The sequence below is a fragment of the Cricetulus griseus genome, unplaced genomic scaffold, assembly GCF_003668045.3.
Source record: "Cricetulus griseus strain 17A/GY unplaced genomic scaffold, alternate assembly CriGri-PICRH-1.0 unplaced_scaffold_1, whole genome shotgun sequence".
In the NCBI taxonomy this organism is placed as follows: domain Eukaryota; kingdom Metazoa; phylum Chordata; class Mammalia; order Rodentia; family Cricetidae; genus Cricetulus; species Cricetulus griseus.
Genome location: NW_023276808.1, coordinates 943,321 through 969,090, shown reverse-complemented (window position 1 = coordinate 969,090; position 25,770 = coordinate 943,321). Strand labels below are relative to the sequence as shown.

Here is a 25,770-nt window from a genome sequence, read left to right as displayed (position 1 = left end):
ACCAAATGGTACAGCGCAAGATGGCTGCCGGTTACCCTGAAAAGAACTCAGAAATGCTTACTGGTACGGGAGCCTATGCAGACCTAGGTCATCAAATTCTTTATGATCCAGCTGTATATGCACAGATCTCAGCAGCTGCTTTCAGGCTGCATATTTGTGGATACCGATAACATCATGTCTATATTTAGAAAACTAGCTTTTAAAAATGCCAACAAGTATTGTAAAGAGGCTTTACCACCTCACAAGGCCAAAAGCCTCAATGATTACATTCGTATTTGTAGAGATATAGATGGACACCACATTATGGAACAAGTTATTGCTTCTGCTATGCACGGAAATAAGAAGGTCAGTGAGGGAGCCAGATCTAAGTCATGCTTGGTTGTGGCAAATGGGGTACACCCTTAAAAGATTAGTCTTAGGCTGGACACCCTTCAAACTTTAAATGGTTTTCAGAGGTTTCTGCCTGATTTTAATTGGATCAGACCTAGTTTAAAAATTACTACTGTTGCGATTCTGCAGGCAGCAGAATAGGAGGAGGAGGAAGACGGTGGCTCGGCCGTAGTCCGGCTCCCGTGCCATTTCGGACCCATAGCGAGTGAGCAAGTGAGCAAGTGAGAGGGCACAGGCCTAAAGGCTGCAGCGGTTGCCTGAGGTGGTGCACGCCGCGGGGAGAGGCCTGCTGAAAATGAGTGAATATAAACTTATGGTTGTTGGAGCTGATGGCGTAGGCAAGAGTGCCTTGACAATACAGCTAATTCAGAATCACTTTGTGGATGTATATGATCCTACGATAGAGGACTCCTACAGGAAACAAGTAGTAATTGATGGAGAAACCTGTCTCTTGGACATTCTCGACACAGCAGGTCAAGAGGAGTACAGTGCAATGAGGGACCAGTACATGAGGACTGGGGAGGGCTTTCTTTGTGTATTTGCCATGAATAATACTAAATCATTTGAAGCTATTCACCATTATAGAGAACAAATTAAAAGAGCAAAAGACTCTGAAGATATGCCTATGGTCCTAGTAGGGAATAAATGTGATTTGCCTTCTAGAACAGTAGACACAAATCAGGCTCAGGACTTAGCAGGAAGTTATGGGATTCCGTTTATTGAAACCTCAGCAAAGACAAGACAGAGAGTGGAGGATGCTTTTTATACATTGGTGAGAGAGATCCGACAGTACAGATTGAAAAAAATCAGCAAAGAAGAAAAGACTCCTGGCCGTGTGAAGAATAAAAAATGCATTGTAATGTAATCTGGGTGTTGATGATGCCTTCTATACATTAGTCTGAGAAATTAGAAATCATAAAGAAAAGATGAGCAAAGATGGTAAAAAGAAGAAAAAGAAGTCAAAAACAAAGTGTATAATTATGTAAATACAATTTGTACTTTTTTCTTAAGGCATACTCAAGTAAAAGTGGTAATTTTTGTACATTACACTAAATTATTAGCATTTGTTTTAGCATTACCTAATTCTATTTTTTTCTGTTCTTGCAAACTTTCAGCTTTTATCTTAAATGCTTATTTTAAATTGACAGTGGAAACCTCTTTTCTCTAAGTGCCAGTATTCCCTGGCTTTTGGACTTCAACTAGCAATGCCTGTGGAAGAGACTTAAGACCTGAGACTGTCTTCCCAGAGTTTGGTGCATGCAGTTGATTCCACACTAATGCTAATTCTCTTACCAGCTGTGAGCATTGTATGACCCGGAGGAGTGAAGCTTTTGATCCATCTCTGCTCTGTTTCACCTAGTCATTGAGTGATTTAATTAGTAATTACAGCTGCACTGAGACCTAAGACTTTGGAATCACAGATTTATGGGCTTCCCTTGATTCACTTTTAGCATGTCCTAGAGTTTATCATCCTTCATAAGTGTACTTAGACTGTTGAGTGTTGGGACCCAGCCCCCACAGGGTCTCTAAGAGTTGTTTTTCAATATAACCACAGGTACCTCCTGTTTTCCTAACCTTGCCCCACTAGGATCATGATGCGAACCCTTTGACCTGGGATTTTGGAAGTTTGTATACAAGGCTGCTTCACAATAAAAGTGAGGAACAGTCTCTCAGAAACAGAAGCAGGCATCTTGTGGTTCATCCAAATCTCAAGGTTTTTGCCCAATACTCAGACTTATTGGTGGCCGAGATCAGCCACAAATTGAGGTCCCACTGAGAACAGAAAAGGAGACCCTGAGAGATCACCCTCAGAATGCTGGTAAGCAAGTAAGGAGTTGTGAGGGTGAATTGCAAAAGGTACTGGAAAATAGGTACCTCAACTCCTAAGAGAGTTGGATTAGAATAGAGATCACAGTCAATCACACAGAGAAAGTTTAAAGAGACAAGGTACCGGTAAGATTTCATATTAACTTTGGATTAAGCAATAATGCTAAGAAAATTATTAAAGAAATCCAGGAAATCTACCTCTGAGGAATCCCTCCTCCATGAACTGCTCTAGTCAGATGAAACTGATGTGGTGTGCACAGGCTGGCTGGAGAAATCACCTCCTGAGAAAAAGTTGGGGCACTATGCTTGGAAGAAATTCTGGTTCATCCTGCGGAGCGGTAAGATGTGTGGTGACCCAGATGTTCTAGAATACTATAAGAATGAACACTGCAAGAAACCCCTGGGGATCATCAACCTAAACTTCTGTACACAGTTGGATGTAGCCCTGACCTTCAACAAACAAGAGCTCCAAAAGAGGTTCATGTTTGATATCATTATCAATGAGCACACCTTTTACCTGGTGGCTGAGACAGAGTCTGACAGGAATAGGTGGGTCCAGAGCATCTGTCAGATCTGCGGCTTCAGTCAAACTAAAGAGAGCACTGACACCCTGAGAACCCTTTCTTTAGTCAGTCATAATCTCTGCTCTTCTCCAGCTGAATTCAGCAGTTCCAGTCAGCCCCTGCTCCGAGCAGGGTCTGTGGCAGATAGTGATTATGTGTACATCTTCAAAGCACCCAGAAACACCCCGTGTAAGGAATTTGGAAACCTCCGAGTGGACTCAGCCATATCTCCCCAACCACAGCATTCTAAGACACCTTGGGGGAGCAGCCCTCAAAATTGACCTCCAGTCAGTGACTACAAGTATCCAACACGAGGTGAAGAAACAGCCTTCTGGTCTGCTAAATCTCTAGAAAAAACTATCGTGGGTCGATCAGACAGTGCCAGCTCTGATTTCAATTATATGCCTGTAAACCCAGGTTCTGATATCCCCATGAGCACAATGCCCCATCACTTTGTCAGCCGAGGAAGTGAGATCCAGCCACCCCCGTTCAATCTGCCCCTCAAGCCTGGCCGAAAAGCAAAGACAGTACCCCTTTACCTGAGTAACAATACTGTCATCAGTGAGCTCCCTTTCAAGTCATTTGTCACCAAGTCTTGGTCCACGTTCAACCACACCTTTAACCCAAGGTCCTCCCAGTACTGCCATTCCATCTCCAATACAGACTCTGGAGACTGTGAGGAGAACTGTTTCCCTGTCCAGAAGCCAGTGTCTTCATCTTCTGAAGTCAGTGGCACTAACAACACAGCTCCAAAAAAGAGTACTGGCAATGCCAATTACATAGCCCTGCACTTCCAGGCGCTCTCCCCGAGACCTCAACACAAGCCATCCACATCATTGTCACACCAGATGAGAAAGGAGAATATGTTCAAATAGATAAAGAATAGACCCAAGCCCTACAAAAGACCCTACAGGAATGGACAAAGATGTGGCAGTCCTCAAGACCCTCCAAAGATGCCAGGCTATGGTAAGGATGGCCATCCCCTGACACCTCCTCTCCTTTGTGACTTTTGTTCAAAAGATGTATGTATGTATGTCCTGTATGTGTGGTGTGGCCACACATGTGTGTATGAAGTGTGTTCATAAATGTGTGACTGTTAACAAAAGAATGCCATTGTGTTGTCTTTAAATAGTTAATTGCTTGGGAAAGAGCAACAGTTGTTAAAGTACAGGTTACTTGGGGTGGAAGGAAAATGTCTGCTTTTGTTTCCATGGAAGGTGAAGGGCTGTGGATTCGTTTCATACTGGTATGGTTTCATGGGGCAGGACCTCGTGAAGCAGTGACCCAGATGATCTGAATATTTGTTTTCATTTAAATTTGTTCCGTTAGAAATGGCAGTGTTCACAGTCAATGGCTTTTTAAAAGAAAAAGGAGGAATGTGATATAGAAATGATACTTTGTATTGGAATGGATCTTCATTTGTTGATAATTTTTATTGGAATGGATCTTCATTTGTTGACACTAGTTAGGTTTTCTAGATATATAGATATTCTTCATACCATTCAAAGAAATGGTTTAGGGTTTTTCTTGACAGTGATACACAACTGCTCCAAACTCAAGAGATCCACCTGCCTCTATCTCCCCAGTGCTGGGATTAAAGGTATTGCTACTACAAGGGCCAAATCAATATCTTGTCTGCTTCCCCAAATGGAAGATCTAGCTGCTTGCTGACAAGGTTTACTTCTTCCATAAACAATAGATATAAACTGCATTGAAATATGTTTGGAAGCTGGGCAGTGTTGGTGCACACCTTTAATCCCAGCACTCTGGAGGCAGAGACAGGCAGTTCTCTGTGAGTTCCATCCAGGACAGGCACCAAACCCACACAGAAACCTCATATTGAAAAACAAAACAAAAAATCAAACAAACAAAAGAAGACTGAATTTCACTATGTACCCTGGTTAGTCTGGAATTTATTATTGTAGACCCCAGGGCCTTGAAATAACAGGGATCCTTCCCCCACGCCCAGCCTCAGCCTCACCAAGTGCTAGAAAAAGGAACCACCCTACCCAGACAGTAGCCATTTAAAAACAATGAAACAAATTCACTTCCTTCTCTAGAAGTGGGGGCAAGGAAGCCTGTGAAGGTCATTGTTCCCCAAGGAAGCTCAGCATGGAGGACACAGGGTGGGGATTGGGTAAGGATGGCTCCAGCTGGGGGAGGAATACCAGAGCCTCCCCTGCAGGGGGACAATGACCCCTCAGACTACATAAGAGCTAGAGCCTTTCTCTCTCCCAACGGTTTCTTCTCTACCCATCCAGATCCTGCTGTTGCTGCTTGCGATTCCAGTCCGGGTTTTATCTGGAACAAAGGTAATTTTTTTTTTCATTTCTGAGGTTTGCAGTCTAGGAACTTGGCTTTGAGAGGCAGGTGTGTATCCCTGACATGGATATCTTCCCTCAGTTTTTCGAGGAGACCCATTTATTTTAGGCAACATGGGTCAGGCTGAGTAACTCGGATCTGCCTTCCTCCAGACCACCAAGGCCTGAGTTTAGTAGTTTGGGTTTTCTCTACAGTTTGGAGCCTGTACTGGAAAGTGCTCTGTAAACCATGCCGGCCTCAAACTCACAGGTCTGCCCCTGCCGAACCTGTCCATTGCTGAGATTAAAGGCGTTTGCCAGCACTAGGTTGCTTGGTTTTTTTCTTTTTTAACTTTAAAAACTGGAATTTTAAAACAGCATGGCAGAGAATTCTGACTCCTGGCCCCACAGGCAAAAGGGTTTCATCCCACACCACAGGAGGCAGGAGCCTGTAGGCAGATCTAGATTAGTTTCAACAAGGTAGGAATTTAGGAGTGTGTGTGCATGGGGGGAGGCTATGAATGTTACAAAGCATGGGTGGTAGTCACTTGCTTGAAGCAGTTCCAGAGGGTCCCAGGCAATTGCATTTGTTGGAGAAGCTGAATTATCAATAGTTTCGTTAACCTGATACTAACCTGTAACCCCGATTTCATACATCATTCATGTTTTTGGCGTGGAGGATTCTGCTGCTTTCTGGACGATGTCAGCCTGTGGTACTCAAACGATGGCAGCACTTTTGTTCTGGAATAAAGTGCCGCCAGGTTTTGAGTGTTACCTACTTTCCCCAGTTCTTAGTGACTCCTCTAGCATTCTAATAGTGTGGGGCATTCTTTGGACTTCAGCTACAATGGTAGCGTGTGTCTGGGAGCTACGGTGTCCTGAGAGCTGGCACTCCACGGGCATGGAGGGGAGAATGTTGAGTGGGAAGGAAGGACTCAGGACATCGCTTGCACAGTAGCCAGGAATTGAAAAAGTATTGGAGAGGACCTGGGGGTTCGAGGCGCCCTCAGGCTGGAGGGGAAAACCCACATAGTGTACATTAAAAGGGGTTGCCCTTTCTGAAGCAGAATTGCAAAGTGCTTCCACTTTGTGCCTTACTGTGTGGGGCAAACATCCCAGTTGAGCCCATTGGAAGCATTTGTGCACAGGCGCTGAGCTCAGGCTTGAGTGTAAAAGAGAGCTGCACTCCTAAGATCTATATTGGGGAAAAGATAATTTACTTGATCCTGCCATGTTAATACAAGATCTAATATACAAATATCCCACCTTAATACATGGGAAAAATCTTTAAGCAGATGTGCAGGTCCTGAACCTGTGATACTCAAACTAGGGGCTCCTTTGTTTTTCTGGAAGAAAAGTGCTGCCAGGTGTTGAATGTTACCGATTGAGAAAACTATTCCACCAAGACTGACAACTTAAAAGCCAGGTTCTCTTTTTAAAAACCAGGCAGGTGGGTACAAGAAGGGAATGAAGACATGCCAGGGTAATACAGGTGCTGCCATCTGGAGGCTCAGCACATTGGCTGCCCTCAAAGTGGAGGCCCTCTCCAAGGCTACTCCATCAACTGCATCCATTCTTGTCTGTTTGGACCAGGGGCCTGGAAACCCCTTGGAGCATGGAGTTTCCTTTATCTGGGGGCTGGAGGTGAATTCGTTTCCACTGGATACTTCACTGATGAAGGTGTTTGTGAGGATTCACTTAAATAAGATACCTACCCTGGTAAATACTCAGTTGTAAAGCAGGGCGGGTGTGAAAATACCCAACTGGGCAGGACCTGCCATATATTTATGCCCCACTTTGGTTTTTCATTTTTTTTTTGAGACAGGGTTTCTCCGTGGCTTTGGAGGCTGTACTGAAAAAAAAAACTCTTGTAGACAAGGCTGTCCTCGAACTCACAGATCCACCTGCCTCTGGGATTAAAGGTGTGTGTCATCAGCTCCCAGCTGTTTTTTTCTTTTTCTTTTTTCTTTTTCTTTTTTTTAGACAGTGTTTTTCTGTATTGCTTTGGAGGCTGTCCTAGAACTCACCTTTTTGTTCTCAAATAGGATTTTTTTTCTGAGTAACCAGCCTGACTGTCCTGGAACTCACTCTGTAGACCAGGCTAGCCTAGAACTCTGATCCACCTGCCTCTGCCTCCTGATTGCTGGGATTAAAGGTGTGCACACCCAAAGCCTGTTTTTTGTTTTCCATCTTTTGGATTTTCAAGACAGGGTTTCTCTGTAGCTGTGACCCACCTGCCTCTGCCACCAGCACACTGAAACCTTTTACACTTTAAATTGCTAGTGTTAATAGGTCCATTGGGAAACCAGGGGGTACAAAATCCAAATCTGTTGGATTTTGAGTACACGGTGGACAGCCAGAGAAGGGACGCTTTTCAGTGGGGAGGGTGGTGTGTAGACCAGTGTAGGCTTCCCCTCTTTAACCCCACAGTGCTGGGATTAAAAGGTGTCTACCATGCTTGGTATTAACTTTAACTTGTTTCCATTTTTCAGGCCTTACACAATAATTGAAATTCCTAACAGCTTTTCTACAGGTTACTTGAACAGCACCGTTCAGATCTCAACCTGCTCCACTCAAACTCTGTGGACACTTTTTGTTCCTTGGAAGAAGTGCTGCCAAGGTTTTGAGGGCAGCCAATTGAGAGAATGCTGCAGCTGGGCAAGGTGGTGGTTGCTGTCTGTGGGGTGGCGCTCAAATGTCAGGAGCGCTCTTCTCATTTCTAAAGTGGAAAGTGTTTCGACATTTGGGTGTTGTCTGTGGGTACCATTCCCGCCTGCGCTGTGGATAGCGGCTCATCTTAAGAGATTTACTGTTTGCTGTGCACGGTGAAGGTTGCAGGGAAGTAATTGATGGTGAAGTAGGTGGGGAGGATTGAATTTGTCACCACAAGTTCCCTTAACCCGCTGAGCTATCTTCCCCAGGCCCGTTTAACATGCTTTGGACTCTTCTTAATCTTGCAGGCCCATCTGGATCCATCTTGTGAGGTCCCAGATAGCCATACTCAAAATGGAGGCGCTCTCCAGGTCTTGTGAAGGGAAAGTGACCCCATTTTGGGTGTTGCTGTGTGGAGAAGGCATCGTGGAACTTCCGTGCACCGGCAATTGCTCACTTGGGGACTCTCAAATGTGGCACACTCTTCTGGATGGAGTGGAAAGTGCTACACCATTTGAGTGTCCCCTGAGAGCACCTTTCCCTTAAAAATCTTCTGATCCTGTTCTAGACCTGAGTGTTCACTCACTGTCCAGACACTAGGTGGGGAGAGTTAATGCTTGTTCCAGCCACAGTGGGAACTCCAGTCTTCTTGGGGGTTTGAGTGAGGACCCCTGAGACCTGGTCCTGGTCAGTCCCAGCCAGAGTTAAGCATTGGAGTTGTTAGTGTATGGTGTCTGCAGCATGAGCATGCAGAATCGTGTCCTGCATGTGGGGGCTGAGTATTGAACCATGATCCTGTTATACTGAACCACCTCTCCCACTAACCCCCATTGTTAACTTTTAATGTCCAAAGTCATTTTGAATCCTCGTGTTCAGTTGGCAATATTGGTCTTCTCCATTAAAGATCAATAAAGTCTTGTTCTCTTGGCACTTTCATCTTCAGTTTTATGTTAACTGTATGTGTCAGGGTTGGGTTGGGAATGACTTAGAAGGTTGCTTCCATGTGCTTTCTAGGGATGGGACTCCAGCCATAATGCTGCACGCATAGCCTGCTAGGTCATGTCAGGCATCCGGTTGGAGGCAGGCCTTGCTGACTAGCACTGGGTGACTTGATTTTGTCTAATTGCAGACTGACAGCTTCCATTAGCAAGTACTGAGCTTGGATGCTATGCAGTTCCATGTGGTCTGGGGCTGGCCTTCCATTCATGCCATTTTCAGTTAGGGAAGCTCTGGGCTCCACCCTCCAGTTTTCCCAGAGGCTACCATGTTAGTGGATTCCTCATTCCTCAAAGGAGGAGCTAACTTTATACCCCTGCATCTAGTTTCTCACCGGAAGGGCCATTTTGATTTGTAGCCCTGTAAGGATGTAGGCAGAGCTTGCCAGAACAGTAGGTGTCGAGAGGTGTTCACCTTTAGGTCTGTAAATCATGACACTAAACAGTGAATTCTCTGGGGTTTATGATTTAAGATGTTTCTGCAGAGGAAGAATGGGAGGTGGTACCTAATGAATCAAGGCCCTTAATAAAACTGAGATACACTCCAATCCACTTTTGACATGCTGTTTTAGCAGACTGAGTTTTAACTCTAGGTAATGAGGCACTTTTTGAGAAAGGGAATTTGTGCAGAGCAGTTATCTTTTCTCTGGGATTAAGGCATATGCTACTAGGCCAAGTGTTTTGCAGCTTTTTTGTGGGGGGAATGTTCTAAAATCCCACTAAATTCCCCAGGCTGTTCTAACTACTATCTATAAGGGTGCCACAATATCTTGCCACATATTTACCTTTGTGTTTTCCTACCTTAGGACCCATCCTTACTCCCCAGTGTCATAGGGAGTCCCCACCATGTTAGTTTCTGTGATGCATCTCTAGTTCTCATGCTTGGTGGCAGGCTCCTTTACAAGTTTCAGCCCTTTACCATATTGACATGCAGAGCTAGCTACATACTCTTGCCTGGAGCTGTCATGATTACAAGCTGTACTGTGGGGACTGGAGTTCAAATCCCAAGTCACTCGAAGCTGTCCACATAGCCAGACTCCCTGTGGCTCTATCTGCTCTTGCATGACCCTGACTTTGACTCATAAAGGCTTTAGCCACCTTGCACACCCATTGTGAATATTTTTCATTCCAGGTGTCAACCACTGGCATGAAAGCTATATGATCAGAGTCCTGGTTTTCATGCGTGCTAGCTAGGCAGCCAGTCTTCCAGCTGGTCCATGTTTCCAGCCCTCTCCATATGTTGAGGTTGAGTTTGTGTGGCTAGCACATACAAACAGTCCTGGATCTTACTGGATCTAAGGCCCCTGGAGCCTTGAACCTACAGCCCCAGCCCACTTTGGATTTTGTCCTTCTGGTTGTTCTAGTAGATATTTCCCAGGTGTGAGTAGAGAGTCTATTCAAGAAGTAGAAAAGTGTATAAAAATTTCTATGGTATTTTCTGGTGATGCCAGGTCAGGGAAATATTGGCCTCCACTCCATATATCTGCAAGGATTCTGGGTTGTTGCTTGCTATTTTGAATTACCTCTGCAAATTACACAAATGCTCCTGGGTCTGGAGATGCAGGGGCAAGCAGAACTATGAGGTCAAGGCCAGTCTGGTCAACAGAGCAAGTTCAGGGTCAGCTGAGGAACACATAAACCTTGTCTCTAACATCCCGCCTCCTTCAAAGTATTGTTTTTCTCTGGACTTCTTTTAATCTATTGTAGTGCAGAGTTTGGCCAGTAGGTGGGAGTCTTGGCACAGTGATTGAGTGAAATGTCCAGTTCTCCAAATTTTAGTGTCTCCCTGGTGTTCTTTCTCTATCACTGCTGTTCTAATCTGCTAATCAGCCAATCCCCATCCTAAATGATCTGCATGGAGTCCACATCCAATCCAAAGAGCTTCATCAAAGCTTGCGTGTTTTGGCCCCAGCAAAACAAACATTTTCCTCAACTGCACTTTTTCTGGGCCTCCTGCCCCAAGCCAGGGTCTCATGTGCTCCCTTCTGGTTTCTGATTCTGAGGATGATCTTGAATTCCTAATCATCTTGATCCTAGGCCATTCTTGGCCGGCCACATAGTTGTATATTATCCTTTACATAGCAGATCCTTAGAACCTCAGATCAAGAAAAACAACTTGACCCTGTCCTCCAGCCCCAGGCTCAGTCACCTAGAAAACCTTCCTGGACCTCTTACTCATGAAGTCTTTACCCTGCCAAATATCTTCTTTGTGGCTTCCAAATATCCTGCCTATACTAACACCCAGTGCATAAACAACCCATTCTACCCCTCCCCATATCCTTCTCTACTGACTATATAAGCTAGCCTGAGAAAAATAAAGCTTGCCACTTGATCAGAATTCTGTCTTGTGGTCATTCTTTCTGCATCTCTTGTCCCCATTCCCTATCCATTACTCTCTTGCCCCAGGTTAAAGTCCTGCAGGATGGGATAATTGGTAACTTTTAGGGTGATGCAGCTTCTCTTAGAAGTAGCTGTATCTGAACTTTTACATTATAAAGGGCTAAGGGCTGGGACTGCTTTAATTGCCACGACCGATGAATTCCAAGTCTCGTGGTGTGTATTGTGTGTTATCTTAAATATATATTACTAAAAATCTTTCATTTTAGATCCCTTGTGTTCTATGCACCTATTATAACTATGTCCTATCTCCCTCCTTCCCCTTGACATCATAACTTTACCTCCATCTTAAGGACTCTTAGGGGTGTGCCATATGTGCTTTGCTTTGACATGGAGCCCGGGTAGAGCCTCAGAGCCCAGACAGCACAGCCGTCAACCAAAAACCAAAGTGTAAGGCTCAATCGGGGAGGGCGAGGGGTACTCATGGGGACTTGGTGAATCTAACCAACTTTCCTAATGAAAATTTCCCGATATCCTCAGTGGTGATATACTTACAGCATTTTTGGCCTTTGGCTTTTCAACTTGTAGGTCAGATTTGGCTCTCTGCTGTTCTCCTAGATGATTTTTCCCTGTGGTGATTAAAATGTGGTAATATAGCAGCTGAGTCTGCTTAAACCATCTCCCAAAGCAGACTGACTCTCCTGCAGATCCAGGGCTGTGCTTTTTTATTGCCAGTACCTCAACAGTCCTGCCCCAGAGGTCTGTCCTCTCCCTCTGAACTCTGGCCGGTCCTTTCATAACAACGGCCCCTTTGTTCCACTTCAGGAAGGGGCTTTGATTCCTAGTTGCACAGCTGTGATAGTGAGCTCACCACCACTCAACAAAGTCTGTAGTCTCCCACCTTCCTGGTTCCTCTCAGCAAAACCAAAGCACTATCTATTGTTTCCTTCTTGCTTTCCCCACTATGCTCCACCTGCGGTGGCAGCCAGAACCTTCCTCACTTGACCACACCTCCCAGGCTTTTCCCAGCAAACCCAGCCAAGCCTCCAGGAAAACAGAATTATGTACCTAATTCCCATTTATTCTCATCTTGGTGTGAAGAATGGGGCCAGGGCTCCGTGGTGAGTGTCCCTTAATGATACGGGATGTGGAGTGAGGGGTCTGGGGAGGTGTTGCAGAGCCCTGGAAACAGAAGGAGTGAAGACTAAATGCTAGGGATCTTTGAAAACCTTACTGAGGTTACCCGAGGTCCGAGTGACAAGTCCAGTGTGCATGGCAGGAAACACAGAAGCAGAGGTGCAACTTTCTCCTAAGGTACTGCTGCATCACCCATAGCCCACCATGTCCTCCCCGGGATCTGCAGAGGCCTGAGTGCCTGGCTGGGTGCATAGCATAGAGGTCCACACAGGGACACAGCAGTCCAAGTGGGGATCTCTTAGCAGTCTTCCAGCTTCCAGGGAGGGTCTGTGGTTCCCCAAGGCTGAAAAGCTGCAGCCTACAAAACTGTCCAGCTCCAGGCTCTTCCAGAAGGCATTCTGCCTCCAGAGCCAGGCTCAGTCCCTGCGCCCACAACAAGGTGAGAGTTCCCTTGGGAGGCGAAGGTCCCAGGCCTCAGACCTTGTAGTTAATGTTAGCAAGACTGTGGGCGCATCAACTGCACGATGTACACTGGGTGCCCATAGTCTCCGCTGACCTTCTCATAGTGTGGGCGGGAGACACTGTCTGCAATCTTTAGCGGTATGAGAACATCACTGGGTTCCCAGCCAAAGTTGTTGCCACCTTGCTTGGGTGTGGTCCTGTGCTGTGGAGAGTGTTTGCGGTGCCTCCTGCGGTACTTGAGCAGCAATACCACCAAGGTGATGATGATGACGATGAAGATGATGCATACTGATATGATTCCTGCGAATAAGGCCACTTTGGAACCCAGATTGTTCCCAGAATGCCCTGCGCTGTTGCCTTCAGTGCTGGTTCCTGCACAGAAGCAAGAACAGCCAGTTACTGTGGTTCTGAGACTCTGCCCTCTAGCTTGCAGGAAGAATGCTCCAAATGCAAACAAGAAAGCAGGGCCAATGCTCAACTCACAGGTGAACATGACAACAGATCACCAGATGAGGTGAAGGAGCTTCAAAGTTCCCACTCTCACTCACCATGCCAACCCCTTCCTAAAGGTGAGACAGCCAATCTGGAACTTCCCTAGTTTCAACACTTCAGGATGAATCAGTAACTGACATACCTGGTGAGCTCTGCTCTTGTGACTGTAAGACACTGAGCGGGCTGAATTAATCTGTCTTAGTGGCAGAGTTAATATTGACTCAATGGGAGCAAAGACCCCAGGAATCTGTGCCCACGAGTGAATCCCACTGGTTTGGATGTGTTTAGAGGCTCCTCTGCCTCTAGGGGTTCTAAGAAAAATGCACCCCATAGACACACAGCCCCACCACACTGCTGTCCCTGGATTTGGTCACACAAAAGGGCTTGTTGAATTTCTCCTGTTTGTACCAGCTTCTAGCTCTGGACGTCTTGTTGGATCATTATTCCTGGTTGATCCAGCAGGACTTGCATCTACATGAAGAAAAAGCAATTAATCATGGCACAGACATCTGACAATGTAGCAAGCTTCAGGAGTTGCAAAGATATCTCAAGAGGCATGAACAGCAATGAACATAAGACTCTTTATGCAAAGCACTGAGAAATACAAGAAAATAACCTTCCTTTTTAATCAGAATTGTAATCCTAGTTATTTGTTAGGTTTAGATTAGGAGGCCATCTGTGCAAACTATAGGGATTCTTGCATTTGGCAGTCAAAGCATTCCAGATGACATTTCAATTTCACAAACAAGTTGATTGATAGCTATACTAGTCTCTAATTAGAAGAATAATTCTTTCTTTCTTCACAATAGGTTATTCTACGTGAAGAGGCAGGTCTTGGTTTGTCCAGATTTGAAAATGAAACAAAGGAGCATAGCCAGTGCTCACGTACTAGACTCTTTGATTTTTTTCAAAGAGGTGTTCTGCATTGTAAACAGAAATATACGTACCTGTGGCAGCACACAGACACCCTGTCTCACTGGCCTGAACTTTTAGAGAGATCTAAATGAGAAAAACTGAGCATGTCAGCTTGGGGGACTCAACCAGTGGTTCAAAGTGCAGAAAATGGTCAGCCTTCAAAACTAACAAGAGCGGTGATGGTGAGCATCACCCCAGGTGCCACGCTAGCTGGGGGCTGTACCAGCTCACAGTGGGGTCACAAAGCAGCAGTTGATCTTTACCTTGTCCAACTTTCATGATGATCTTCATGGCTCTTGTCTTGCACACCCCTCCCTCCTGGTTATGCAGGCCTTCCAATGACCCATTGGATGTAGCTGATTAAAAATAAAATGGACAGAAAAATAAAGAACAAATCAGGAAATCAATACGATTTCATGAACATGAAATGTCTGAAAACAATTTGAATACTAAGAATTCACTCATTGTCACAAGTTTTCTGAATGTATGGGATGCTGAAAGCTGAAAAGAAGTAGAAAAATAAACAAAGAAAAATGGATCCTGGAAACATTGTGACATGTAGGCTACCTGCTTCTAAATGCGATTAAACACACCCTCCCATATACACATGATTTAGTATTACTCTATAGGTAAAAGGGACAGCACCTTCCAAAATAACCACCAACTCCTGGGGGGGCAAACTAGAAAGTGCAAAAGAGCAAACATGATAATTTCAAAACTTGGTAATCATCTCCCAACACCTGCTTCCTCCACTCCAGACCTCCTGCTTAAAGAACAATGAACTTGATGCTATACTTGTCAAACCTCCAAATTCTGTAAACACTATCAGGGGAGCCTTCTGACACCCCCTTGCTCCTTGCTCCAGCCAGGAATGTGCTGAGGTAGCATACTAGAACTCAAGTCTTCTGAGTCTGCCTTCTCATCACTGTGTAAGTCCCTGCAAGCATGTGTTTTTATCAACCCGCTCAGCCAAGTTTCCTGCTAGGGAAAACTCCAGCTGGACAGAGAGTTAGCACACCCCTTTCCATGTCTGGGTTTTGGGACAACATGGATATAACCAGGCAACCACCTTGCCCCACATTGGCCATCTGGGCTCCTTTTCCACTTTAACAATGAGTGGCGAGAGGGAGTACAACCCTTCTACCAATATCTTTCTGTCTGTCTAAGCTGTTCTGTCTACAGATATTGCTGTTTATCCTGAGGCTAGTGAATTCTCTAAATGGCTTTGTAACTAAAGCTGCAAAGTATGGATGCATCGTGTCTGTCTCCTGCCATTACGCTCACTGTGTATGTATACTATGCATGTATGCTCCAATGTTTCTCACTCCCTGCAGTGCCGTGTGTGTGCTTTGCATATTTGTACAGTATAGTCGCTATTATTATCTTTGCACACTCTCTTTGCTACTCCTGTACATACACCATGCATTTCTGCATGTTCTCTTTACAGTGCATACATGGCTGGGGAAACATGGCTATATAATTACAGTAGTGATCTATGTTTTTTGGCCCTCCCTTGGGTTTTGGCCCTGACATTTCCTGGTATATAAAGTGTTCTAAGCCATACTGTCTGGGTTTTCCCTCAGCAGTGAAAACGGCTCTATTTTCTGTGTTGCTAGACTTGAAAGTGAGACGGGCAAGAAGGCCACAGCATTTTCCCAAGGATCAAGCACATCCAAAGAGTTGGAGTTTTAGGGGTAAATGTGTGTATAGTAAGAAACTATATAAATTATTTTTTGTCAACGTTATCTTGTTTTTTCTCCCTCCAAATTTTTGTCTTTGCCTCTTGGTTATTTTTTAACTGTTTTATTTTGCTTTAATTTTTTATTCGTTTTTTGAGACAGGGTTTCTCTGTGTACCTTTGGAGCCTATCCTGGCACTCGCTCTGGAAACCAGGCTGACCTTGAACTCACAGAGATCCGCCTGCCTCTGCCTCCCGAGTGCTGGGATAAAGGCATGTGCCACCAATGCCCGGCATTTTGCTTTAATTTTTATCTCCATCAAAATGGGCACATCTCACAAATGCACTTCAGATATACCCAATGAACACCTATCCCCTACTTTTGAACTAATGCCACATTATTATGACAGGTGCAGGGGTATCATTCAGGCAGTACTCCTACACTTTACTCTTTTCCATCAGGACATAACGTGACCACCTGTACTGGCTTTTGTCTGTATGCCCCATGCTACTAAGCTCTGAGCTCTGACAGTCTGGAGTGATGGTGTCATGGTGAAGTGTACCCCTATTACATTTTTCTCTATTGAGTCCTAACTTTGAAACACAGTTCTTGGAACAGAATGCACACTAAATGAATGAGTGGATGGTTGGTTGGACAGACAGATGGAAGGATGGAAAGAAAAAGCATCACACAGATTTACCTATAAAAACCTTATAAATGTTCCTTAAAAATGGTTTTGTCAGTAGAGATACCGAGTCCCTTCATATAATTTGCTTATTTCAATACCATAAGAATCCTGGCAGGTTTGCCCCTGCTGAGTATTTATATTTAATTAATACTGACACTACAGGGTACCAATTTTCAATTAATTTATTTTGAAAAAACAAAAAGAACAAAGCTTCTTAACAAATGATTTACCATGTTAATTTAAAGGAAACAGAAATCAATACAAACCTAGTTAGCTTATCCCAGTGCATACAAAATAAAGAGAAAGAGATCTATACTTACATATGATGTAGTAATCTTTGTTCTCCTGAAATTCTAGACCCCAGATGTTAGGGCTGAATTCTTGAAACTTGATGGTGAATTTCCCATCTTAGTGTGGTCTGGAACAGTTGAGCAGGGGGGTATTTTTCTTCTTAATGGTGCATCTGTCTGCTTGTTCTTTATCAACCATATAAAGTTTATAATATTCATACTGGCCTACAGTTTTAGAGTCAACTTTTGGGCAAATAATATCCAATTTGTCTCCTATCTGTGGGTATAGAACCAGGCCTTGTCCAGGTAGAAATCTGAAACACATAAAAGAAAAGCCCCACAAGAATGGAGGGTCAAGAAACATAGTGAAGAACTCACCACTGCACAGTTAGTAAACACATGCAGGGCTTTCTTGCATAGCTCTTCAATAACTTTAACAGCGTTCCTAACAGAAAGATGAAGGCCAAGGTGATTCAGGTTCTCCTTTTGTCATTTTCCTGCTATAAATATGCGCCAGTCTCTGTGTGAAAAGCTGAAGGAAGCAGCAAGATTGCCGTTCATTTATCATTCTCTGTTCCCTGTTAACAAGCAAATACTTTAGATGAATGGACCATTAGCAATCATTGTCACATGAAGAAGAAAAAGTGCTAGGATGTAACCAGATTGTAAATTAGACAGAGTGTCCTTCCTCTTTCATGAATCTCAACAAACAAAATGGATATTTTATTATAGATTCAGAATTAAGATAGAAAGGAAGGCACAAAGTGGCAGGTGCTTGGGCATGAGAAGAGGTATGCAACTGTAATGTCTACAGATAATTCTCACAGCAGTGTGAAAAAAAGAGATCACAGAAGCAACATATCTACAGCCCCAAACTATGATCCAGCATGAGAACTAGGAAGAAAGTCAACAAAATGGTTTTAAAGAGAGTATTTAAGGTTTAATGATGACCTTTATCATCTGTATTCAGAAGCAGAAGAGTCCAGAACCCTCACACTCCTATTAAAACAGTTCTGAGACCCCATAGGTAAGTCAAATCCAAAACCCACTGCATGAAGAAATCCCCCTGTCCTGAAGAAATAGTCAGACTTTCCTAAAATGCCAAAAGACTACAAAAAAACAGATATTTCCTTTCTGGTGACTGAAACCAATCGTTGGTCTCACTCTGCACCTAACCTGAATGGATTAACTGGCTCACTTTGTTTAATGACTAAAGAAGAAAGCATGGAGGACCAGCGCCAAAATCCAGTTCCCTCACACACACTATACAGGGGACAGTAAACTTCCACAAGAAGTCCCTCCTGGACTGGGCCACGGTCATGGCCAAGGTGCTACCAGTTCTGGGCACTCCGGGACGAATTCAGAGCATATGCCCATGGTAGATGCCTTCCAGCCTCCGATCCAGAGCCTCCAGGCCTAATTATGGCACCAAGTAATCTGGCAGGCTGAACCATAGTCAGGATGGACTCACGTGGATTTGCATCCAAGCTTTGCACCCACCCACAGTGCCTGTCTGCCTGGCACCAATGCAGACTGCGCTCCCCTTTTCTGGTCCTCTCTCCATGCAGGTACACTTCTCTACTTTCCCGCCACCCCCAAGAACAGAGTCTACAAAGCTCCACTGCCGACATCTGAGTGGAATTTCCTTCCCTAACTTGCAGAGCGTTCTAATACATAGAAAATCCATTAGAAAGAATTTTGGGGAGGCCTGCTCCTCTGATATGCTAGCCCTTAGCAACTCTCTCTGCATCGGTGACCACAGCTAAGAAAACTATACTCTTAAAGACCAAAATAGTGAGTAAACATAAGTCACAACTCCCTCAGTAACACATAACATACAGAAGACACTCCTCTCCAGATGCTAGAAACGCATAAAACTGCTTGCCCCCTCTCCCCCAGACAAGTTATTGCTTCTAATCCTCCTTGCTGCACACCCAAGTATAGTGGTCACAACTAACACAAAAACATACTTAAGTCTCTCTGGGGCTCTGAGTGGTTTCCTGGAAATTTCCTTAATCTACTCTTAAATGTAAATATTAAATCCAGACCGGAGGAGGAGGGGCTGCCTCTCAAAGAGTCTGTGAATTAAAATGCAAAGTGGAGAGAGGCAGCCAGGATGGGGAAGGGGGAGGGGCGGCACATCTCTAACATTGCTAAGGGAAGGGTGTCTTCTGTAAGCACCCCGAGCTAGCATCACCCTCAGCCTCCACGGGAGCCACAGTCTGAGTGGCAACAGCAGCGCTCAGGTCCCAGCCAGGCTCCTTGTGGCACCACCAGGTGCCTGTAAATCGTGTTTGGCTGCAAAGATGATAGGCCAAGGAAGCAAATATAACACTTACATTAAAACACAAAACAAAACAAAAATCTATACCAGACTACATCAAAGATGGTCGCAGTAACTTTAAAACAAGGGCCTTCTGGCGACAGGCAAAAAGATCTAATCCGGGTAATTTACAAGGGAAGAGTTTTTGCCCTTTCAATTATGTTGGTGAATTTTAAATTTACCACTTTCAAGACGGTACCAGCAGCTCTTTGCTTATGGGATAATTTCTAAATCAATGCGTTCATCACTACTCTGAAGTCACTCACCATACCCTCAACTCCAATTAGGCCATTGATTTTGCTTCTAATCTCAAAGGTCTACCTCCAAGCCAGGAGCCAGCCAGTATCTCCACACACTTTCAGGACTGAGACCAGAACTTCCCACAGCACTTTCTGGCCATAGTTGGAAGATGAGGTAATTGCAGCAACCACGTGAGGTTCCCAAGTCCCTGGTCGCAAATCCCAAAGGATGGCTGGCATTTTCTAAACCCGAGCGCACCCTTGGAGCCCACACCTAAAAGTTAGTCACAGCCCTGACTTTCTACCCCTCCTCCCCCCGTTCCCTTTGCTAAGAGCAAGTCTGCTCAAGGAATTAGCGACACCCAAATGAAGGCTGCAGAGTTGACTGGGCAAGGCTATGAGCTTTCCCAAAACGCGTTTTTAAAATGGAGCCAGCTCTCCGGACCTCTCGGAGGCTGGGACACCAGGTCCGACCCGAAGGGAGAGGCCAGCTTGCGGAGGGCAGGCTGCCCTATTTCCCGCACAGCCAGCGAGTTCCCGGCGCACAACCTGGCTGTGGAGCAGACTCCTATTCACGCCTCCTCCAGGACACTGCGGGCCCACTGTCCCCTCCCCAAAGGGACATTCCACTGCCCCAGACGCCCCAATGTCTGTCGCTTTCCCTAGGGGTCCTAGTTCAAGTGCTTCCCAATAGCACAACATCTCTGCCGGCTCCAGAGCCCGCCCATTGATGAGCGTCTGCAGCCCCTTTGTGGTGATGTGCTCCGTTCTCCAAAAGGACTGGAGGGCCGGGTAGAGCCATTAGACACCTTTCCCGATGTGCCACCCGAGTCGCCAGGGTATCGGGCACCCAGGGGCACTTAAGTTTGGAGCCCCAGGAAGTCCAGCTGGTCCCCACGTAAGGAAACGTGGCGGGTTAGGGGTGGCAGACAGGCACCTCGGGGTCTATAAACAGGCTCTGAGGCATCCTCCTGCCTGGAAAACATAGCGTCCCCCCCCCGGGGACAGGCCCAGGCCGGGTAAGCAAAAGCATCATGGACGCCACTTACCTGGAGTTGGAGGTATTCCAGTAGATAGGCTCTAAAACTGTCGGGCTGGAGATCACAGTTCTGCAGAAAACCATCAAAAGTCCACAAAAGCACTTCCACACGGAGTCCCTCCTTGACCAGGGCATGGCCATGGCCATGGCCAAGCTGCTCCCAGTTCTGCACACTCTGGGACAAGTGCAGAGCCTATGCCCGTGGCTGATGCCTTCCAGCCTCTGATCCAGAGCCTCCTGGCCTGATTATAGCACCAAGGGTTCTGGCGGCCTGAACCAGAGTCAGGTTGGACTCGCCCACTGGCAGCTCCAAGCTTTGCATACCACCTGCAGTGCCCGCCTGCCTGGCGCCAATCCCGACTCTGCTCCCCATTTCTGGTGCTCTCTCCATGTAGCTCCCCTTCTCCACTTCCCGCCAACCCCAAAAACAGAACCCCCAAAGCTCCACTGCAGACATGTGGGTGGAATTTCCTTCGCTAAGTTGCACAGCGCTCTAATACATAGAAAATCCTTTAGAAAGAATTTGGGGGAGCCCTGCTCCTCTGATATGCAAGTCCTCAGCTACTCTCTGGATCGGTAGCCACAGCTCAGAAAACTAGTGAGTAAACATCAGTCACCACTCCCTCACTAACACATAACAAACAGAAGACACTCCTCTCCAGATGCTAGACATGCATAATACTGCTTGTAAAACCATCAACACACATCACAGATGGCAAAGAATCAAGACCAGTTAAATGGAATTCCAACAAATGGAAAGATAAGCCTTCTCCTGCCAGGGAACACCTATATCCATCTCCCTGTGTTTGCCCTTCAGCAGTACTTTCAGGTCATTTCCAGTTAGTAAACCTAGTATCAAGTATTCACATGACTTCCTGGAGCGGTGGTAACTCCCATCCTCAGCAGTCTCATGGCCAGTTATGCCAAGTGCACAAATGGCTCTGGGTACAAAACAACAGAATTGGAGACAACTGAATCCCAGAAGCTCAACCTAATAGCAGCATGGAAAATGTTCATTGTTGGGCACGCAGACACAGGCAGGACGGGACATGTGTGTGTACATGCACACAGACTCATACACACAGCATATACTAGTACAGTTAAGCGACCAACTCTTGATTCAGAATAGCAACAGGCTCATTTGCTACATCCTAAGTGAAACTATAGTCCTTGCCTAGGAAGCTTCATTTTAAGCATTGAAGACTCCTCATACCAAGCTAATTTAAAGGTTTCGTTTATATAGTCGAGAACTCTGCAAACTCTACAATATTTATGGCAATAACTACAAATTTTAAGTACTATAATAAAAATAAAGAATCAACAGTTAATTCTATAGTGCACCAAAAATTTAAAATAACTCAGGAAAACAAAACTGGGAATTAAAGGGAACATCTGAATTGCTAATAAAGTGAGAAAAAAAATCTCTTACCCAAAAGCTGAGTCATTTTAAATGTGTTTATCCCACCAATGAACATAGAAGGATAAAGATTATTTTAGTCCTATTGAGCATACAATTTCTATCTGATGGTCCACCCTCTCTGAAAGTGACTTAATAGTTCATAAATTTGAAAAACATATTTTCTAGTGTTTATTAAGTATAATTTGTGGCAACAATACTTATTTTCTATAATAGAGGAACAGCTTTAGGATTTTTCAAAGATAATACTTGATGTTTTAAGTCTGATCAGCATAAAATAGTGTCTGTAAAATATCCAGTAGTACTAATTTACAAGTATATTTATTTAATGTACATACAAACACTGAAAACTATAAACCAGAGGAAATCTAACACAGTTCCAAGGCTTCTAAAGTAAATCACCCTTTAGTCTTACCAGAACTTCAAAAAATTGCTTAAACATATGAATTTAAGACTTTATTGAGCAAAATCATTTATTTGCAGTGGGGAATGCTTGTTTGATTTTCTCAATGGAAGAAGGAAAAGTCTAACAGAGACCATACTACACTGTGGGTACTCCTGTAGCAGGTCACCAACTGTTATCCTTACCTGTTACCAGGAACACCAAGAGCCACAGTATCACAAGGACAGGCTATATCGACACCAGACAGTCCAGCAAATCCCTGGATATTTTGCAATGCAATTACCAACTTTTTCTTTTTTATAAATGCATAAAAAAGAAAAAGTCAACAAAACCAGCATTATGACGTAGTAAACAGAGTATAATCCCAAAGACAGTGGTCAGTGAACACCTTACCAGACCAAGCTATTCACCAAGTGACCTGCTCCTCAGCAGGCCATCAACATGTACAGAATCCCAAGAGGTGAAACAATACAACACTTCTAGGAGACAGCAATGATCTGATAAGGATCTGATGTAATGGAGAAAAAGTGGGAAAAATAAAGGGACTGCAGGGCATAGCCCCTATGAGAACAAGCTAACTTTCCAAATTAAAACAAACAAACAAACAAAAAACTCGACCTCAACATGAAGCTACAATATGAAGTTTTTTCAGTTTTCTTTGTATAAAGTTCAGAGTCTGCCATTCAATCCTGGGTTTTTAATGAGAAGGACAGTTTTGGCCTGCAATTCCCCTTGCCCAGGATATTAATTTGTTCTTCTTTTTGTTGGTGTTGTCATTCTTGTTCTAGTTTCATCCTTTCCTCATGAATCTTTCTTTGTAGTTCAACAATTCTCAATTGTTCTTCGGCCTGAAAGTTAACAAAAGAATAAGATCAGTTATTCCCTTTTGCTACCAGGTGACAATCTACAACTTACATGAACATACAGAGACTAGGAGAGGAACAAAATAATTGATAGAATAATTTAATTATTTGTATGTGTTTTCTGTATCTCAAGTTTATGAATAATTGATTTTGTGGATTTCATGCATTGAGCATATAGTTGATCCTGTCTTTATATTATCATGATTAAGGGTTATCTAAAGAAAAGGCACATAGTCCCAGAGTAAGTAGCTACCAATTACTGTATTTACAATTAGATAGACATTTACAAAAATTGTAGCTAAAAATTCCCACTGTGCCTCCACATTATACTCACAAAAATAACCAAGCATTTAACCAGGTGGTAGTGGCACATATCTTTAATCCCAGCACTCAGGAGAGAGAGGCAGGTGTATCTCTGAGTTCAAGGCCATTCTTGTCTATAGAGGAAGTTCCCAGGTAGCCAGGGCTACATAGAGAAACCCTGTCTCAGAAAATTAACAAGGAATTTCTCTAAGACCTAATTTCTTAAAGGGAAAAAAGTAGCAAATGTTTTGACCCAATGGATTATAAAATGCTGTCTAATTTCACATCAGCTACAGTGTTAACTCCTGAGGCGCCTTTGAAGCCTTCATTCTCAAGCAACTGACTAACTTTCTCTCTACAGGAGATATCCCATGTTAACCAAGAAAAGTAAAGCTATTCAATTTGCAGCACCTTCATCAGGGCCTTCCACTCACCTTCCAAAGACCACTCTCACCTCCTCAATTCTTTGCCCTTCTCCTGAAGGACATTAGAATCAATTAGCTGAGGATTCTTGATCTTAGATTGGGAACAGCATCCAGAGAGTAGATGACAGGGACAATGCATGACAGCTTGCTTAACAAAGCATCGCCCACCATCAACCTTAACATTGTTATTAGTAAGAAAGGCTGTTTTAACCAATGAATGTCTCCATCAGTCATCACCAGGTTTCCCATTTTTGCTGACTTTGACCTAAAACAAGTACTTTGTGCTTAGACCTGCTTTCCCACTCAAAGTTATATTTAAAGACACTGCTACTGACTCCCTATTTACTTAAAACTCTTTTAAGATGGTAATCAACAATAAATCCAGCAGTTTCCCATTGTTGAATACAACTTCTGTCTCCTCAGGTCTCCAGCAAGTTCTTCCCCATATTCTCATATAAAACAACTGATGCACTCCGTTCATCATCACCACTCTGGTTTCCTTTGGTTTTTAGAGTAAAATGCCAAGGACTTTGGCAAAAGGAGAGAAAGTTAATGGACTATTAGTGTTATGGAATACGAAACCCAAATCATGTCTGAGGGTATCAAAATGGATTGAAAGTCATGAGACAGAATGGCAGTCCATTACTATTCTCACCTTTTGCCAAAGTCCTTGGCATTTTTACTTTAAAAAGCAAAGGAGACCAGAGGAGTAATGATGAATGGAGCAGTCAGTTGTTTTATATAAGAATATGGGGGAAGAGCTCGCTGGAGACATGACGAGACAGAAGTTGTATTCAAAGAATGGAAAACTACTGGATTTATTGTTGATTACCATCTTAAAACAGTTTTAAGTACATAGGGAGTCAGAAGCATTGTGTTCGAATGTAACTTTGAATGGGAAGGCAGGTCTAGGCACAAAGTACGTGTTTTAGGTCAAATTCAGCAAAAATACAAGAATGTGGTGATGACTGATGGAGACACTCAGGGGTTAAAACAGCCTTTCTGACTAATAACACTGTTAAGCACTGGGGATGCTTTGCTGTATAAGCTGTCATGCATTGTCCCTGTCGTCTACTCTCTGAATGCTGTTCCCACTCTAAGATCAAGAATCATCAGTTAATTGATTCTAATGTCCTACAGCAGAAGGGCAAAGAATTGAGGAGTTGAGAGTGATCTTTGGAAGGTGAGGGGAAGGCCCTGATGAAGGAGGTGCAAATTGAACAGCTTTACTTTTCATGGTTAACAAGGGACATCTCCTGTAGAGAGAAAGTTAGTCCGTTGCTTGAGATTGAAGGCTTTAAAGGCGCCTGAGGAGTTCACACATTAGATAATGGGAAATTAGATAGCAATTTATAATCCATTAGGTCAAAACATTTGCTAATTTTTTCACTCAAAGAAATCAGGTCTTAGAAAAATTCCTTGTTAATTTTCTGAGACAGGGTTTATCTATGTAGCCTTGGCTATTTTGCAACTTCCTCTGTAGACCCGACTGGCCTTGAACTCAGAGATCCAACTTTCTCTGTCTCTTGACTGCTGGGATTAAATATATGCACCACCTTCACCTGGTTAAATTCTTGGTTACTATTGTGTGTGTAATATGGAGGCTCAGTGTGAATTTTTAGCTACAATTCTTGTATATATCTATCTAATTACATTGGGAGTAATCTGTGCCTTTTCTTTAGATACTGTTAATCTTGATTATATAAAGACAAATCAAGTCTATGCTCAAGCCATGAATTCCCCAAAATCCATTATTCAGAAACTATAGATAAAGAAAATATATAAAAATAATTAGCTTCTTTTCTCAATTACTTTTTTTTCCTCTCCTGGTCTCTGTATGTTCATGTAATTTGTAGATTGTCCTCTGGTAGCCAAAAGATACTGAGAGAAGGGAATAACTGATCTCATTCTTATGTTAAATTTCAGGTCGAAGTACAATTAAGAATTGTTGAAGAACAAAGAAAGATTCATGAGGAAAGGAAGAAACTAGAGCAAGAATTACAACACCAACAAAAAGAAGAGCAAATAATT

General features: G+C 43.9%; 3 protein-coding genes and 1 pseudogene across 5 annotated transcripts in view; 1 reads left to right on the top strand and 3 right to left on the bottom strand.

Moving 5' to 3' along the window:
- The window catches only part of LOC118239765 (mothers against decapentaplegic homolog 1-like), a 433,113-nt gene that overhangs the window by 34,621 nt on the left and 372,722 nt on the right, over nucleotides 1-25,770 (bottom strand).
- Nucleotides 680-1,488, top strand: LOC113838583 (GTPase KRas-like). 3 transcript variants are annotated; one of them, XM_035453616.1, is made up of 2 exons: nucleotides 686-1,179; nucleotides 1,301-1,488. In XM_035453616.1, exons 1-2 carry the CDS (start codon nucleotides 686-688, stop codon nucleotides 1,374-1,376), a joined length of 570 nt encoding a protein of 189 aa, XP_035309507.1. In that variant the 3' UTR covers nucleotides 1,377-1,488. The 3 variants fall into 3 exon arrangements, with proteins under 3 accessions (XP_035309509.1, XP_035309507.1, XP_035309508.1); XM_035453617.1 differs by having other exon boundaries at nucleotides 686-1,199; nucleotides 1,327-1,488; XM_035453618.1 differs by lacking the exon at nucleotides 1,301-1,488 and having other exon boundaries at nucleotides 680-1,273.
- Nucleotides 11,773-20,469, bottom strand: LOC113839151 (annotated as a pseudogene).
- LOC113837940 (ephrin-B2-like) overlaps nucleotides 14,334-25,770 on the bottom strand; it is a 423,845-nt gene continuing 412,408 nt past the window's right edge. The window contains exon 4 of the mRNA XM_035453628.1: nucleotides 14,334-14,426. The gene's annotated coding sequence lies outside the window, so the exon portion shown is untranslated. The remainder of the gene's footprint in view (nucleotides 14,427-25,770) is intronic.

Excerpts from the sequence above, each read along its gene's own strand:
- LOC113838583 (XM_035453616.1), top strand. The coding sequence starts at position 686 with ATGAGTGAATATAAACTTATGGTTGTTGGAGCTGATGGCGTAGGCAAG. Across the intron at positions 1,180-1,300 it reads TTGGTGAGAGAGATCCGACA|AAATCATAAAGAAAAGATGA; the intron begins GTACAGATTGAA and ends CTGAGAAATTAG.